The sequence below is a fragment of the Syngnathus leptorhynchus genome, chromosome 19, assembly GCF_054491065.1.
Source record: "Syngnathus leptorhynchus isolate UIUO chromosome 19, UIUO_Slep, whole genome shotgun sequence".
Classification (NCBI taxonomy): Eukaryota; Metazoa; Chordata; class Actinopteri; order Syngnathiformes; family Syngnathidae; genus Syngnathus; species Syngnathus leptorhynchus.
The window spans coordinates 1,190,983-1,207,862 of record NC_141213.1 but is presented as its reverse complement, the minus strand read 5'-3'; the positions used below and the strand labels follow the sequence as shown (position 1 = coordinate 1,207,862).

The following is a 16,880-nucleotide window of genomic DNA, read 5'->3' as shown; positions in this document are numbered from 1 at the left end:
CGCACGCCAAGATGGAAAACTCATAACGTAGTCGGCCCGCGTGGCGCTGAGATTGTCTTTCAAACAGACAAGAATCGGCATTGAGGCTTGCAAATATCCTGCTTCATTGTCATTTAAATGTGAATTAAAATACTCATTACAAAACGGCAGCGTCTAATGTGATGTGATTTTCTTCAATCACGTTCTTTGGTTTCCCTTTTTTAATATGTGCATGTCAAATTTTGTAACTATTATAACTCGATTTCTTTCAGCTTCCTAGTTATTTTGGGTGGAATTCCAAAATGTCCAAATTTTAGATTTTTTAAATTTCAAAATCTACATTTTTTTTTCAAATTTTAATTTCATACACAAGCTGATGTCATTGAAAAAGATTCTGCAAGTCACGATGGTCACCAAACCTCATAGCTAATGTGGCAAAACAGTAAGAAAAAAAAAGTAATTTGAGTATAGCTAGCCTCTAACATGCCATGTTTTTGTTTTGCCACAATCTTGCTACGACCTGCCGGCGCTCCCCACCCACACACACTTTGCAGTAAAGCAAAACACGAGAGACTTTCCAATTCGGACAGACCTCCCGATTGTTTTATATCCCGGCAACTGTGTGTACTTATTGAGCAAAGCAGAAAAAAAGATATGAATGAAAAATAATGAAGTCTGGTACTTAATTGTCTTTGTATGCAATTTCCCGTGAGGCTCCTACAAAGGAAGCTTTTCATGTTTATTTTCTTTATTGCGAACAAGGCACCATAATATACAATCTCAGATAAGTGATTGTCTCGTTAAATGCGCTTCCACGTGCCGCGCCGTTCGCTCCAAGCGTCATAAAATGTTCGTTTGTTCAATGAGCAAATTTCTCATTAAGTTGTGTCCACATCTCCAAGGATTTATGACTCGATGACCAGCACATGTTCTTGACATTATTTCCTGTTATTCCCGCTCACGTCAAACTGCCTCTTTTGTCGAAGAGCGTTTTATCATTTGATTTGCCCCCACCTGTTAGCGTTCTCCCATTTTGGCGTCAAAGTGCTTGAAAATGAGCATTCTCCAGTCAAGTGCAACACTTGAGCTATTAACTTTGATTATTGCCAACATGTTCCTTCACGTCCGAAGGGACAAAAGAGAGAAATTGTTTTCGTGCTTCATCAAAAAATGATTTTTCACATTTGACGACAGGGCCACGTAAAGTTCTTTGGGGACAGGAAGTCGGTCTTGCTAAAGAAGAGAAGGGGAAAAAAACCAAACTGAAATAACAATAACAGTGAAAGTCAATGATGAACAAACGTTTCATGACGGCAATGTAAAATTTCACTCAAGTCGGCGAGATAGGAAAGTATCGGAAAGCGCCATCGAGAGCTTTCCCGGGGAAAGCTGACCGCGCTGACCTTTGCTAGTCGGCGGGAGGGAGGGAGGCGACCCCACGGTATTCCCCCGATGACGCCAGATGAGAATGGCTCCCGCCGCCGCTGTCACGTACGTCAAACAGCCGGGGGGTTCCCCCCCCCCCGAAGCGTCGGCGGGATACCGACAGGCTGCATCTCCAGCTTTTCAAATACGGACAAGTCATAAGACATCTTATCGGTGTCTCCAAATGGACCATTGAGAAAATTCAGCAGAGAAGACATTTAATAGCAATGTTTGAAAAGCCCAATTTCCTGCCAGCGCCCATTCAACTGTCGCTCTGTCTCCCGCCCAGATGCTTGGGCTGACTTCTTTTCAAATTGATGAGGGATTCGTTGACAGGTTGAGGCTCATGAATATGGATGGAGCTGCAAAAGTTGGACTCGGCTGTCTGATAAGAACCCGTCAAAGTGTAGTTATAGGTATCGAGATCATCTCGGCAGTGTAGTTTTACCTCGGCGTTTGTCGTGTAACCGTAAAGCGCCGCGCCATTCGAATCGAATGATTCGATTATCGTGACTAATCGTGCGGTTATGAGAACAAGTTAAAAAAATATCTGATATTTTTGTGCCCCAAAACAATTCTTGCAAAACAAAAAATCGTTGCGCGACTTTCTTTTGCCTCCTGGTTATATTACATGTAATTCCACTTTCAGACGCTAGGTGACGCCACACTCTTGTTTACGTTGGCAAAATGCGTCCTTGGTCTCTTTTCCAAACCTTCCATCAAAGTGTTGAACCGCTGTGTTGAATCAGATTACATGAAGACAGCTCGCTTGAAAAATTCATTTCAAAAGAACAGTTTGCTTTGATTGGGAATTGAATGAATGCTTTGAAGCCTTCAATGACGTCACAGTGCCGAAAATTGATCATTTTTAATGGTCTCCCTCGAGTAGAAAAAAAAAAAAAAAGAAAATAAAGATGAAACCGCTTTTATTGCCCTTCCAGGTGCACCTGCGATAGGTGACAAATCTGAACAACATTTGTTAATAAGTTTATCCCTGCTAATTCTTTCCAATTTCATTTCATACAGGACTGTATTCTAGAATGCCAGTTATTTTTCCCTCCATTCCTTAGGGATTCACCGGCAGCCAACCATAATGCTAAAGTCTTTCGAGAAGTTGGACGGGTTTTCCTCTCTGTAGATAATTGGTAATTACGGTTGGTGTGTGTGGTGTCCGCCTCCGGGCAATTGCATATTTAATGAGACAGTTGATTGAACATGGGGTCAATTTGCGGCCCCGGGATATGGCTTCAACTATTGCTCTTAGCGCTTCCTGATCCCATACTGCGGTCGCCATTATATGGACTAACTCACTTGTGTCAATGATGTGCCATCACGAAAAGTCTCCGGGAAAATCAAACATCACCTAAAAGGCGAGCCGGAGGGAAGCGGGTGGGGTTGCGGGGGGCTCGGTGATTCGTCTTTCTCTGGCGCCGTGGAGATGACCGGTGGTGACATCACTGGAAAATGTAAAAAGGCTTTTAAAAAGAAAAAAAAAAAAGAGGGCAAGCTCACAAGATGGAAAAAAGAAATGTCAGTTCCCTCAGAAATGGTGTGAATGCAAAAAGATGATGTCATTGAGCTCAAAATGGCAAAGAAAGACATTGAATGGAGTCAAAAAGGAACAAGCGGCGAGATCATTTGTGAATGTTTATTAAAAACTTAAAAGTCCCGCGTCTCTGGTCCGGAGCGGCCCTCGGGCGGCGTTAGCGTGAAGTAGCTGCCGTGTTGGAAACGGAGCACCTCGTTGCCCCAGCTGGTCCAACCCGCTCGCAAGCTTCGGGCAAACAGCTCCAGGCGCTCGCCGTTCGCTTTCATGTACGGTTTCAGCACCTCTGCGGAGCAAACGGCCCGACGTCATTAGAGCATCCCAAAAATAGCTTCAATCACTTCTTGCTATTTGCATTCCTTTTCAAGAAAACAGCTAGATGATGGATCTTGTTTTGATCAACCCAATTTGTGCTTCACAGGTTCCAAGTGAAACCAAATGACGCCATACCGCAGCGTCCCCCCCCCCCCCCACTCCCTCCCCCATCGCATTCATAGGACAGTGCCTGGCGTTGACCTTGAGCCTCAGCACCTGACAATCGCACCTCCTCCGCCAACATGCAAAACGCCAGAGGACTGCGGGGATCTTCTTGGTGTCGGCGCGAGCTTTGATGACCCCACGCCAGACATGTAACGGAGTTTCCCCCTCTGTGGCCCCCAGTGACGAGCAAAGACGTCACTGACAGGAACCCCCATGCGGGAGGGGGCGGAGCTCGCTTCAGGCTGGCACGACATAAACATCAAAAAACAAGTGACACTCCCTCGAGGACAGGACCGAGCGAGTGCGACGGTGTCTCGTCGCAGAGCCATACGGTGCAACCGCGCCCCCCAGTGGCTGCAAGCTGCTCAGAAGGTGACGTCAAGCCGATCGTGACGGGGATCGATCCGTTTCGCTGGCCGTGCCGTGACGTGCTTTACCGACCCCTTTGCTCGGTCTTTGGGCCTAACTCGTCGAGAATAGTTGGCAAATCGATAAGCGTTAGCTCATCCCGCCTGCTGAGGAAAGGCCAAAGAAAGGACCAAATATGAAATAACAAAAAGAATCCAGTCTGGATCGCTACGTGAGCCAGGCGAGCGAACGAGAAGCAAATGTTCTTTTCTTTGCACGTTTTTGTCCCCTTTTTGTCATTTCTCACTAACTCCAACAAGCCCCGCACAGACCAGTGACTTCCTAAACAAAAGATTAGTTACATAAATGTCTCAAGAAAAGAAGATGCAAGTTTGAGCCAGTATGAAAGCGGTTTTGCAGCAAGAGTGGAGGGGCTCATTGATGCTGCTACAGTGCTCTCTAGTGGTCATGTCCAACAACAAGCAAATGACATTTACCTGCCAGTGACGGTTTGTGGGAGTGAAGAGTCGAGGGGATGCTGACAATCAGCCGCTGATCTTGCACGGGGGTGACGCCGCCGACGCCACGCTCTGAGGGACTGATTTCAAACGGTCAAATTCATCTTTAAATGTTATTCTTACGGCAAGGCCGCAAAAAGAAAAAGTCACCTTGACCGGGAATGTCCGCGATATCGCCCCAGGATCAGCACCTCGTACGGTTTCTTATGCGGTGAATCCAGCGGGAAGACAAACTGACCATCTGCGGTCACCTAGGAGGGGAAAAAAACTTAATGGAGACCCCTGCAACTTTTAACCTCCACGAGTGGACCAGAAGAATCAAGTGGCAAATCTTGAGCAAGTCGTTTAAGTGGTGCTCAGTGCGACCTCCAGTGGACACATTGTGCAAGTTACTTTGATTCGGAAAACGTGCAGACACAGTGGCGGGACAATTTGCGTGTTTCCCCACTTACCTTGACCCAGAACCACTGAGCTTCTGCCTCCACCCCCCAGTGCGGGTACAGCTCCTGGCGGACGAAGCGCAGGTGGCTTGGTCGGTTGGTCACCCAGGTGACCACCAGACTATTGAGGGATGCCAACTGAGGGATGGGGAGTCTTTTCAGCTGAGATGAAGGCAGACAAGCATACCTTGCAGGACACAAACCATTGACTCAAAATGGTGGACTTAGCTTCTTTCGGAGGTCAACCCAACTGTCAACCCAAATAAATGTATGAGCACCTCGTATTATAGACAGTAAAAGCTACAAAACAAACTGACAAATAACTCGTTTTCAAATCAGATGAGTAAAAACTGGTCAAATATTAAAAAAAAAAAAAGATATTAAAAGTGAAGACAATTTGCAATTCTAGTAATGACACATGAATTTGATGCATAATTTGCGGGCCACATCAAATGATGTGGCGGGCCGTATCTGGCCCCCAGGCCTTGAGTTTGGCACCTGTGGTGTAGGGTGTCCAAAATGTACCTACGACTCCTTTTGGCAGACTTGTTTTCCCATGGCGGATCTATGACGATAACGTCAAACTTGTGTCCATCTGCGTGTGGGGGAAAACAAGCAACTTTGAAAAAAGTTCTTGTCATCATTTGGATTTTTGGACTCACGTCGGAGGAGCGGGTGCATCCGGGAGAAATCCGAGAGCAGAAAGGCCGCGTGCGGCGGGATAATGTACTCCTCCCCCATCAGCATCGTCACCGCCGCCTGTTCTGCTGGGTTCTCCGTCACGCGAGAGAACAAGTCCAGATGGGACGTGCCGGCACTGGTGTCGAGAAACTGGACGCAGCTCTCAGGGTCCTCGTCGTCCATCAGAGGAAGCTCTTTGGCCATGTCGCACAAACTGGCCAGGTTGCACTCTGCACAGTGTAGGGAGTCCTTCTCAGCATCCTCCTCTTTATGCAGGTAGCCCAAAAGTGTGGCAGACTCCACTAAGGACTTGGTTCCGTCCAGGATGACCGATCGGACCTGCATCAACCAAACGACATCTTGAAGGACTTCCCAAAATGAAGGCAGAGCTTTGATATTGTTACACTCACCACTCCCAAAATGTTCGGGATTTTAGGAGAGGTGCTTACGTACCTTCTCATGAAAGGCCTTGGAATCGAGCTCTCCCTGGTTGAGCTCACTGCGCTTTCGCTTCCGCTTCTGAAACAAACACTGAATCTCAATGAATATTGACCACTGCCCTTTTTTGTGAAAGTAATGTCTCTACTTCTTTAAGCCAATGCTGGAATATTGTAATGTTGCTATTTGCCTCCCCCAAGACATCAACATGAACTAGACAACAGGTTTATTAGTTTCTACCTTTGGAGCGCTCTTGTGCATCTGCAAGACTTCCTGGTTTTCTGTATGCACAGAAGCCTTATGTATAATATGACTGATTTCATTGTTGTTGTTATGATTGCCACTGCCATGACGCTTTAAAATCCGGAAGTAGTGCCTTTTAAAGCGTGCCACCAATTCTGACTTGTGCTCGCCATGCTGTCGAAAGCAGCGCACGTAATCCTGGTCGATGAGCGAGCAGGTGTCCAACAACCACCCGTGTGTGTCCTCGACCACCACCGACATTGTCTTGCTAGTCGGGTTTAGAAAAAGGGCAAAGGTGGCCTTCGGTTTGTTCGTTTTACTGGGGTTAGCTTCGAGCCGCAAAGGGCGCCGCCATTAGCCCCAAACACAACATTAGGATGCTGCATTCCAGGTCAGTCAAAAATTGGAAACTTCATCTCTTCGCTCCAGTAACTCACAAGTAATGCTATTTGCGATCCTGAAATTCACCACTTTTTAGCCCTTTGACGTTAAATACATTTGTTGATAAACAACTTCCTTATCTTGGTCGTAGGTCTTGTTTTTGTTTGCTTTCCACTCATCGAAATTATCAGTGTTTTATTTTTTCATTTTTACTGCAACGCAGCATTGAAACCAAGCAAGCTCATTGGCTTTCGCGTTGTTTCGTTTTGTTTTTTTATTTGTCGGAAACCTTTATTTCAACAATGCATTGCCATCAAAGATCAAGTCCAAAAATTGCACTGTAAACTCTGACAAATATAAACTACAAAAATACGCGGCTTGTATTTCATGCAGAGAGTGAATAAAAAAATATCATGAATGTTTTTGCTCGCTGTTTGCCAAGTTTAAGCTATGCGTAAAAACGCATTAATCAGACAAATTAACATATTCTAAACTTTTTTTTTCACGCAGCTCTCGAGCCAGTGAACATAAATTTATACCCTAAATGATTGGAGAATGACGTCATGAAAAAAGGCGTGTAATGTGGGGGTGTCCTTCATTCATTGCTGGTGGTGGGGGGGTACAGCGTCTTTGGAGTGGAGTTGTCAGATTCTCTCTGCGCTGTCTTCACAGCTCACTGGAGCGTCGGACACTTGGTCCAAACAGACTTTGGGACACTTCATGCCGCCATGCAGAAGTATTTTATCCGCGTCCTGCCTCTCGCCCTTCTTTTAACAAGCGCCCAAGTTTCACAAGGAACCCCCTTCCGACATGGGGGCGCGCACTCGGCCGCCGAAATGCGCCAAAGAAACAAGTAAGTCCATTTTGCTCCCTTGTTTTTATGCTGTGTAAAAGGTGAGCGAGCAGGAAAGCGGGCAGGCAAGTGTGACTAATCGACTAATCGAGCGTTTGCCGCCGCAGAAACTGGTGCGCACACGTCGTGCACAAGAACGTCAGCTGCGCCGTGGTGGCCGGATCGGAGAGCTTTGCGCAACCGGAGTTTCTGCCTTGTCCACCGGAGATGATCAACTGTGCACCTCACGTCATGTAAGTCTGAAACGCCATGATTTGTGTTAGGTGTTAGTCACGTGGTTGGAATGGACCTGCATGATGGATGGACGCAGTGAGTGATGATGCTGATGTTTTTGTTAATGAATTACTGTAAATTAATTAAATGTCTGCTCAACTGCCACATGTTCCCTAGTTACCGGACTCACTTCAGGCCCACGTACAAGTTGGACTACAAGACGGTGACGGAGCTGCAGTGGAGGTGCTGCCCGGGCTACCAAGGACACGACTGCATGGAGGTGAAAAGCGGCATCAAGCTACCAGAGCAAAACACGGAGAATCTGCTACCAATATCATCTGGACGCATTTCACTCGAGCCTACGGAGCAGGGGGATCGCCCGGGGAACCATCCGTGGCGAGGTCCTAGTGCTGATCCTCGCCTTGAGGATGAGGTGCAGCGGCTCTCCCAGATGGTGCTGGACATGCAGGCCAGGATAACTGACATGTCCTCCAACCTGAGGCTGGACTTCCAGGAGGACGCAAGCAAGATGCTAGCCGTGCTACTGGAACAGACACGACAGCCCCCCCAGCCCGCCAGCGCCAGAGGTGCCGAGACCAGGACCGTGGACTTGCTCTCAGTGGATGATCTTGTGAACAAGATCAGCCTCTTGGAGAGCAGAATTGACACCTGGAACCATCTGGAGGAACATGTCAACCGACATGACGGGCAAATTCAGCATCTAATGGAGGAACTACCTTCACTCCCGTCCCAGAGCGACCTGCGGGCCTACGTGGACGTGAACATCCGCGCTTTGAGGAAAGAGCTGATGGAAGGCATGGATATCAAGTTGGCTGACCTAAAGAACTCGTGCGACTACAAGATCATGTCCATGCACCACGAGTGTGAAGACCAGGAGGAGCATTTCCTCAGTTTAACTGAGCGTATAGACTCTCACGAAAGCCACCTCCGGCAACAAATCCAGGAGCTGAAAAACGAGCTGAAAGAGTCACAAACCAGACTGATTCCGGACTGGCTTGTGGACAAAGTCGAAGGCCTAGCGAACTGTTCTGTGATGGACAGGGTGAACTCCTTGGACTTTGGACTCTGCAAGGCAAATCTGACAATCTTGGAGAAGAGTCAAAAGACTGCTTGGGAGAAACTTCGAGACATTGAGAGCCATCTTTGGAGCATGGAGAGCCTACGAGGCGAACTGATCGTGGTCAAAGACCGCTTGGGGGTGCTGGAGGACCTCGAGTGCGACAGGTTTTTGGCTGGAGCCCGGGCAGTCGGCGATGTCAGGCAGTTGAAGATCGAGGCCTGCCGGAAGGTCCAGAACCCAATTGTTGACGTGGCGAGGGATCTTCAGATCCGGACGGGTAACTTTCAAATGCAACTTGTGAACTGAGAACCTAATTCAATGCCTTTTGTAACCTCGTACTTTACTTTATAAAATAGTTTTCTGTTGGCATAAAAAGCAGGATTGAAGAGAATTTGACATTCAATCATCTTTAGCAAAATCTAGGCTGAACTGATCTGCTTCCGATTTGTATTCTTTCAAAATTAGTCTCGATTAGGTTAGTCACCATCTAGTGGTCAACGTTGGAATTACACCCCGCCACACACAGAGAGAGAGAAAAAAAAATGGGCAGAACACACAAATTGCAAAATAACAAGATTGCAAAGCACTTACTCACGCTTTTGCCAAGTCCTAATTAAGCCCCCAAAATTGTGGTAGCATGTTCACGCCTCCTTAAAGGCACTTCATGAACGCCCCCGCATCCCCCGTCATGTGGCGGCCAGATGCACCCTGGAGTTTATCAACTCATCAACAACACATAAGACCCCCCCCCCCGCCCCCCGGGCACCAAACAGGAGAGCAGCAGCAGCACATTAAAGACATACTAGCAGCATACCAGGCGAGCGTACATGTTCCATCAACATGTCTTTGCATGCCCCCCCGCCCCCCCCAAGGCTTGTTAACGACACAAATCAATGGAACATGTGCGACTGTTTTATGGGTCGGCCGTTAGAAAGGGCATCCGCCTTAAAAACTGTCCCTACCAACAAGATGAAAGTCGACCACAACTAACAAAAAATAAGAACAATTCGCAACACGCTACTTGTTTTGGAAATGATGAGACAAATATTGCAAATTACAATCAGCTTGTAAAAATTAGGAAAAAGAATCATATGAGGAAAAATAAGCGGTGTTTTTCCAACAAACAAAAATGGGGACATACTGTTTTGTTTTTTGTTTCTGAAAAACTTGGGCCTCAAGTCAAGATTTTGTTTGGCCATTGTTTCAAGCATTAGCAATGTGCTTTCACTGATTCCATTGAAGAAGGTGTCAGTTATGTCGGGTCCATTTCAGGCCTTCCAAGGAGCTGCGGGCTATCCAGTCTCGTCACAGGTTAACGGGGTTATCATGCTCGGCCGTTTTATCTCCAGTGCGGCCTCCACTTTAGCTACCCAGGCAGCAAATGGATGTCCTTCTTATCAAGGCGCTGACCTTTTTGGGCTAAATTGCTCCAACAACAAGCTCCCTTATGATTCGGGACAAACAAAAGGTTGCCTGAGAAAAGTTAAAGGAAGATAAACCTGACGTCAATCTGTCGGTTGTAGAATGATCCCTCGCGAGCACTTACGAAAGTCGGCTTGGCGTAAACAAAAGCAACTTTACCAAAGCGGCTGTGATGTTTGTTTGGAAAAATAAACAAGCGGGAGGTTTTCTTTTCACTGGCCCGCAGGAAGCGCTTTGATTGAACACACATGTTGCACTTTTTGAATGGCGTCCACTTGTGTTGAGCAACGCCTTTTGGCTCGGACACGTGCGTCACGCCTCTCCGCGTTAAACGAGCCCGTTGCTGTTTTGTGCGGGCTGTATCGTAGTGAGTCATGGCCTCTTGGCGCCAATTTGCTCGGGTTTCGTACAAAAAAATCACGGCGTTGAGATGAATTGACGAAATGTACTCGACAGGGCTAACGGCGGACGTGGCGGGAGCTCCTCTGGCGGTGCCCCCGCAGACGTCGTCAGGAACCCGGGGGAGAATGACGTTGTCGTCCAAGCTTCCCAAAGGGACGCACGGCAGCATGGCTCCCGTGCTCGGCTTCGCCGGAGCTCCGGGTGACTTGGCCGATCAAATGTTTTTGTTTTGAGCTGTGGTGAAGCAGCATGTGACTCCGCGCTTCTCCTTCCGTTAGCTGCGCCGACAAAACTGGCCGAGCCGCTCCCACGCGCACCTCCCCCGATTTTGGGTATGTGCTTTTCTCCGCTTTCATTCAATACTTTAGCAAGATTTTTGACATTTTTCTGTTTGTGACAGATGTGGTCAAAGGTCACAAGATCTCCTTCTCCGCCGGCCTCACGTCGCTGCCCGCTCACGGCGAGGCGGGCGTCGTCCGATTCGATGCCGTGCTGGTCAACGATGGAGGCCACTACGACCCCGGGACAGGTGAGCGCAATTTGTAATGAAAAAGATTTCACGCCGCAAATGCAGTTCGGTGCACTGCGCCTCCGTTGTACCTGACTTGGCCACCAGGCGGCACTAATAAAGAAGAATAGCCTTCGGTAAGTTCCGCGAATCCACTAAGAAGGATCTCTGTGTTTGCAAGGTGTCTTCACGGCGCCCATGGACGGCCGATACCTTTTGAGCGCCGTGCTCGCCGCTCTGCCCGGAATCAAAATGGAAGCGGTCCTGTCGGTGGATAAGCGCATCGTCCACAGGTTGGAGTCCACGGTGGGGATGAGCCCCGAGCCGTCCAGCGGCTTCTGCGCTCCCGCCTCGCTCACCCTGGTGGTGCCCATGAGGCGGGGTGAGCGAGCGACAGTGGCGCTGATGAGCGGGAAGCTCGCCAACGCAGACTCCAGCCACATCCTGTCGTCCTTCGGTGGCGTCCTGCTCTACCCGTCTCATCAGTAGCCATGCCCGCCTCTTATATATGAGCTGGAGAAAGCCAAAAGGTAAAAGAGTGACATCCACTATTTTTGATGAACGACCAAAGTGCAGTAAGTGACTCATTATTTGGCACCTTTCAACCAAAGTGGAAGTTTCCCAATGAGTGATGCAGTCCATTTTTTGGTAGGGTTTCAAATTAGTGATCATAACCATTTCTTATTTTTTATTGTTTTTGTTTTTTTTGGGATTGGTGAAAATAAAGATGTTTGCTGAACATTCAAGTTGCATTCATTGATGTGACTTCATGTACTGTCAATATTTTCAAACTGTGGTTTGTATATTTGCCCAAATTCTTTCTTAATAATATAAAAATAGTTCACATTAGTAAAAAAAAAAAATTGAAATTCATATTTATACATATGTATATCATCATCATCACCACCCAAAATATTTACAAACTTCAAGTTGCTAACACATCATCCACATTAAAACAATTGAAACAAATCCGTGAGATCTGTTCACGCGACGGGCGTCCCTTTCACATCAACAAATGCTCGCATGCGTCTCCGTGTTGTTTTCAACTCCACCAAATGAGCAACAAATTGAAGATGATCACGAGCAGGTGTCCGTCGTCACGGCAGCTCCTCCAAGCAGGCGTGCATGACGGGCTGCCTCCAGTACGAGAAGGCGCTAAACTCGGGGCAGCGGAAGGCGGCGGCTTGTTGGCGGCCACGTAACGGGAACATGTGATCCACCAGCTCACTCAGACGCGGGTACCTGACAGCCAGCCATATTTCGATTTTCATTTGGATTTGATCACCATTTAAGGCTAGTACTGTTTTTTTTGCGGCACTCACGAGGTTTTGTTGCTTTTGCTCTGCTCCAGGATCAGCTCGCCCTTGGGGTTCACCGTGAAGATGCGGCAGACGGACACGCCCGCCTGCCGGTAGGCCAACACGTCCTGGAAGGTCACAGCCGATTGAAAGACCGCAACGCGACGTCGCAACGCAGAACGCGGCGCTTGCTCACGCTCTCCCTGTTGCCGAACGCCGCGTAGAAGGGTTGCTCGCCGGCCGAGAAAAGCTTCTTGATGTCCGACAGGCATTCCACCTTGAACTTCTCGGGTTTCTTCTCGATCATCTCTCTGACGAGACGGGCGGGAATTCGTCATATGGTGTTGTGACACGCGCGATGGTGTCGACGCCTACCTGTGAAAGGCCGAGAGGAGGCTGCTGGGCGCCAGCAGCAGCGGCCCCCGGGGTAGCAGCGTACCCCTGTCGTTGACCCTCTGCAGGTACCCCCGCGTCATATCCGCCATGCCGATGGCCCGGGTCGAACAGTACAGGAACTTGTAACCGTTCCTGACGCAAAACGGGACCCGAATAAGCGAGCCAGCGCATTTTTTGGGTGGCAAAGAGGAAGGAAAGCCAACATACTGGTGGACTGAGTGGTAGAGCTTGGCGATTCCTTCGTGCGTCCAATCCTTGCCCAACTGAGGCAAGATGTGACCAAACACGTCTGACCTGCCATGACAAAAGAAAACTTTTACAAGAACGTTTGAAAGCCATGAAGAAGAAGAGGAGGAGGACTGCCGCGGTACTTGGTGATGGTGCCGTCGATGTCTGAGATGACCACCTGGTCGCTCCAGTCCCACAGGTAGATGGTCCCCTGGCAGCGACACGTTCCCTGGTACTGAGTGGTGATGCTGAAGGTCATGTCATTGGGACCCGCCTTTAGCTTCAGACCCGCCTGCGGGTACGGAGGTCGTGTTGAGGCTTTTCTTTTCAACTTGACGTGATGGGGGTCTTACGATCTGCTCCGAAGACAGGCGCAGGGACTTCCTGTAGGCGGGGCCGGCGCTCACGTCGTTGAGCTCTTTGGTTTCGTCATCGTTCGACCACTCCGAGGTTTTCCGTCTGAAAGAAGGCTAAGCATCAGTTTTAGCTTTCATCGGGATTTTTTCAGGTTTGCACAAATCGTCTCGGGTCACCGAGATGTTTCGAAGGTGATGACTCACTGTGCTTTAGGGTCCGTGTCTGGAGCTGGACTCTCATTGGTCAAAGTCTCCTGCAGCTCCAGCTTGCTCTCTGTGGACAACTGAACGCAAAGCAAGTATGTCCGTTTGCATGTTACGTAATTGATTGTAGAAGAGGCGTGGCTACCTGCTTGACGCTGCTCTTCCTCCAGAACCACCATCGCCCCGACTTTTTAGGCATCCTGTCCCTCACCCAGGCTTCTTCTGTGGCCTGCACGTGTATGTTCATATCGGTCCAGACACCTCTCTAAGAAATCTCATGACACTTGCACAAGCAAATTACTTTTGGGAGATTCTTCTGGAAAGCCTGCATACTGAGGATGAGCGGTGCCGCCAGAGTCCAGTTGTAATATCTGCGAGAGAGATCGAATGACCATCATGATTGACACAACCGAGTTTCAAGCAAGGTGTAATCGTACCTGTGTCCAATCCGAACGACCAAATTGGGATCATCGATGAGTGCGGGGTTTTCCGCGAAGTCATGATAGCTGATTTTGTATTCCAGGAATTTTTCTTCATGAAATCAAGCGCACAATTTGTTGTCCTCCATTGTCATCCCACAGGTGGCGCCGGCGTTGCCGCTTACCGCCGTCGATCTCTGAGTCATCGCTCCCGTCACCGCCACCGCAAAGCGAAAGCGCCACGTCGGGCAGGTCGGCGGCTGAGTCGGAAAGACACTCCGCCCCGCTATCCCCGTGACTTCCGCCACCGCCGCCCACTGGAGTCGTCGAAACCTGGTCCGACTCACTGGCCACACAGGTGGACATTTTTATTTGTCCTTTGAAACACGGTGAGTCGTGTTAGCGTGTTAGCATGTGACTTTTACCTCTTGGGGAAATAGAGAGCGATGACGTCGGGTTCAAGTGCACTCAGGTCATCCAGGTAGATGTCTTCTGGTCCTTGATGTTGACTCCTCTTCCTCACACCTCAGGAAAGAGAAGCGATGGTGTCGTGAGAAAAAACGATGACTCTGTTTTTTTCATTTCCTGTTCTTTTCATGGGCACCACATCCTTCCTGAGTCTGGTTGACACCGGTTTGTTTTGAGAGGTGCAACTTAAGTGGTTGCGAAACTTTGAGAATTTTTTTTAGCAAATCTTGTGAGACTTGTGCAACTTAGGCTCCCCTCGAGTCTTGGCGGCAATCTCTGAGGACTTGGTATCTGACTCACTGCGGCGAGGCGGAGTTGAGCTCCACCTGGGCTTGCGAGGAGCTTTCCCACCGTCGTCAGCTTTCTGGGCTTGGGGTTTGACCATGCTGCAGAGAAGATCTTTGTTCTGGTGTTCTTGGCCAGGGATAATCCGGAAATGTGTATTCTCCGAGGGGTTGATCGTCAGCACCTTTTGCTCGGACCTTTCCCTTTTGGTCACCTGCTTCAAGAAAAATTCAGCAAATCTTGTTTGACTTTGGCTCATTTCAAGAGACACCGCCTCTCATCGATTGTTTTTACCCTTGTGGATTCCGGGAACTCGCCCCAGCTCCACTGCACGTGGACCTCGGCTCTGAACGTGTTCTCCGTGGTTTTCACCATCAGCTCCGAGTCGCTGTTGGGCGACGCCGACTTGTGTTCAGACAATACGCTGCCGGCAGAGCACAAAGTGACCCAACCATTTGTCTTTGGGTCACCTTCATGGACAGAATGATGGACTCACTCTATGTAGGGGGGCCAGTCGCCATCGGAGAAAGGGTAGCTGTCCCACTCGAGGCTGGTGGCCGGGGAACATCCAAAGTGTTCCGTGTTGTACTTTGTTGTTGCTGATGCCCTAAAAAAAAAAATTGTTGGTGGGTCACAGTTGATCCCAGCCTTTAGGATTTGACTCACCATGAGGTTATCTCCTCATCCGAACTGAGCCCAGGCAGTTCTAGCTCGCCCCCTACAGGCCGGCTCTGTTCCTCCTTGCGGGGCTCGGCCTTGTGCTTCCGCCTCCGCCGTTTCCGCTTCCTCCCCCCGGCCTCTTCCAGGCCACTGAGGGGACGACCTTGGTTCTTGATGAGGGCGTCGTTTGTAGGGATGGGCGAGGTCGCCAGGTGTGCTGGGACCATGTCCTGTAAGCATTCAAAGAAATTTCAGATAAAAAGTCATAGTTTGATTTTTTTTCTATGTCTCAAGTGTCACTTACATCGCATTGTTCTATCTCCTGGACAAAGAAAGCCTCACCGTTGTCTCCCAACTTCATGTGCAAGTCCACCGCTTCTCCATTTATTTCTATGTCAATCTGCAGGATCATAAAAGGTCATTTTGTGAGCCTCCCAAATTTTGGGAAACGACAGAGAATTCTTGGTAGACTTTGGTGAATCTTGAGACTTCCGAAAATCTCATGAGTCACTCACCACTTTTTCTCTGGAGCGCAGCACTCCCAATTTTCCAAAGCGTACGTGGAAGGGGGAACACTGGAAGGATCCGTCGGGCTGCTGCACCACCACCACGTCGATGCAGCCCGACAGCGTGGCCTGATTGATACCCTTGTAGAGTTCCTTAACGGTTACCAGAACCTGGCCCGCCAGCTGTCCCACGTAGTTCATTCTGATGGCCGCCTGCCACATGACACAAAAATAACAACATGTTATTGCCATTGAATTCCCATTGAGGGTTCTATGAAGAAAACAAAAATCCTTGGTCAACAACATAAACCTGACCATGACACCCGATGGGGCGAGCGAGACGTTAAGTCATGTTAATCCTGTTTAGCAGATTAGTCTGCAAATCTAGCTTTCCCTAGCCCGCGTGTGCCGTACATCCATGCGACACGTGAGTGTCTGAAATCATATTTATTATGCATCATTCTAAAAAACAATCAACAAGAAGCACAATCATAAACATCCTATTAAATGACTATAGCCAATCAAAAGGGAGCAAAAGGGATAGATGATTGCCTTTGTGGAGGTAGATTATCGATACTAATAAATGTAAATTACGAGTCATTGGAAAAATATTAATATTTGATTAAATAAGCGTTTATTCTATTGTAGTTAAAAAAAAAAATCTAAACCATGAGGTGTTCAGGAACACAATTCGGCGCTCGGTTATGACAGACTTTTTTTTTTTTTTCCAGTTTTTAAATTGATACGTTTTGAGAAATACAAACAAAATTCGCCACGAATGTCGGCGCTGAAATATTAACATTAATGTCGCTGACAGAACAGTTCAGACAAGAAAAAAAAATAAAAGTCAGCAAAAATGACGTCAGTCATTTCGAAAGGTTTTAATCACTCGTGGCCGACAAACGAACAAGTGCACGACTTTTTATTCATGAGGTTAGATGTTCCCACCTGTCTTGGGGGACCACCTGCCTGGCGCTGCGTTCTCGTCCTCCACCTCGAGTACTTTTAAAATCTTCTCAATCCCCGATGGCAGCGAATTCAGCACGTGACGCGAAGGCTATGGTGACGTCACCGCGGCTGTCGCGTATGTTTAAAATAGATT

The 16,880-nt window shown here is 48.4% G+C and overlaps 3 protein-coding genes across 7 annotated transcripts; 1 reads left to right on the top strand and 2 right to left on the bottom strand.

Moving 5' to 3' along the window:
* Positions 1–3,050: 3,050 nt before the first annotated feature.
* mettl4 (methyltransferase 4, N6-adenosine) lies at positions 3,051–6,484 on the bottom strand. 2 transcript variants are annotated; one of them, XM_085939457.1, is made up of 8 exons: positions 6,096–6,484; positions 5,871–5,948; positions 5,399–5,756; positions 5,262–5,331; positions 4,749–4,923; positions 4,447–4,547; positions 4,276–4,376; positions 3,051–3,236 (listed from the first exon to the last, which is right to left on the bottom strand). In XM_085939457.1, exons 1-8 carry the CDS (start codon positions 6,357–6,359, stop codon positions 3,064–3,066), a joined length of 1,320 nt encoding a protein of 439 aa, XP_085795583.1. In that variant the 5' UTR covers positions 6,360–6,484; the 3' UTR covers positions 3,051–3,063. The 2 variants fall into 2 exon arrangements, with proteins under 2 accessions (XP_085795583.1, XP_085795584.1); XM_085939458.1 differs by having other exon boundaries at positions 5,871–5,936.
* Positions 6,173–11,679, top strand: emilin2b (elastin microfibril interfacer 2b). The gene is made up of 8 exons (XM_085939455.1): positions 6,173–6,489; positions 7,152–7,332; positions 7,440–7,565; positions 7,723–8,903; positions 10,505–10,651; positions 10,729–10,782; positions 10,851–10,979; positions 11,140–11,679. The coding sequence occupies exons 2-8, from the start codon at positions 7,208–7,210 to the stop codon at positions 11,445–11,447; spliced, it is 2,070 nt and encodes a 689-aa protein (XP_085795581.1). The 5' UTR covers positions 6,173–6,489; positions 7,152–7,207; the 3' UTR covers positions 11,448–11,679.
* Positions 11,602–16,820, bottom strand: LOC147041475 (phosphatidate phosphatase LPIN2-like). Of its 4 annotated transcripts, none has more exons than XM_085939451.1 (20): positions 16,727–16,820; positions 15,788–15,991; positions 15,577–15,672; positions 15,279–15,502; positions 15,109–15,219; positions 14,907–15,036; positions 14,628–14,829; positions 14,285–14,384; positions 14,045–14,205; positions 13,878–13,971; positions 13,742–13,811; positions 13,586–13,669; positions 13,441–13,520; positions 13,234–13,339; positions 13,024–13,172; positions 12,860–12,946; positions 12,632–12,784; positions 12,453–12,567; positions 12,281–12,384; positions 11,602–12,200 (listed from the first exon to the last, which is right to left on the bottom strand). In XM_085939451.1, the coding sequence occupies exons 2-20, from the start codon at positions 15,977–15,979 to the stop codon at positions 12,056–12,058; spliced, it is 2,403 nt and encodes an 800-aa protein (XP_085795577.1). In that variant the 5' UTR covers positions 15,980–15,991; positions 16,727–16,820; the 3' UTR covers positions 11,602–12,055. The 4 variants fall into 4 exon arrangements, with proteins under 4 accessions (XP_085795577.1, XP_085795579.1, XP_085795578.1 ...); XM_085939453.1 differs by having other exon boundaries at positions 14,628–14,826; XM_085939452.1 differs by lacking the exon at positions 11,602–12,200 and having other exon boundaries at positions 12,277–12,384.
* Between the last annotated feature and the right edge of the window lie 60 nt (positions 16,821–16,880).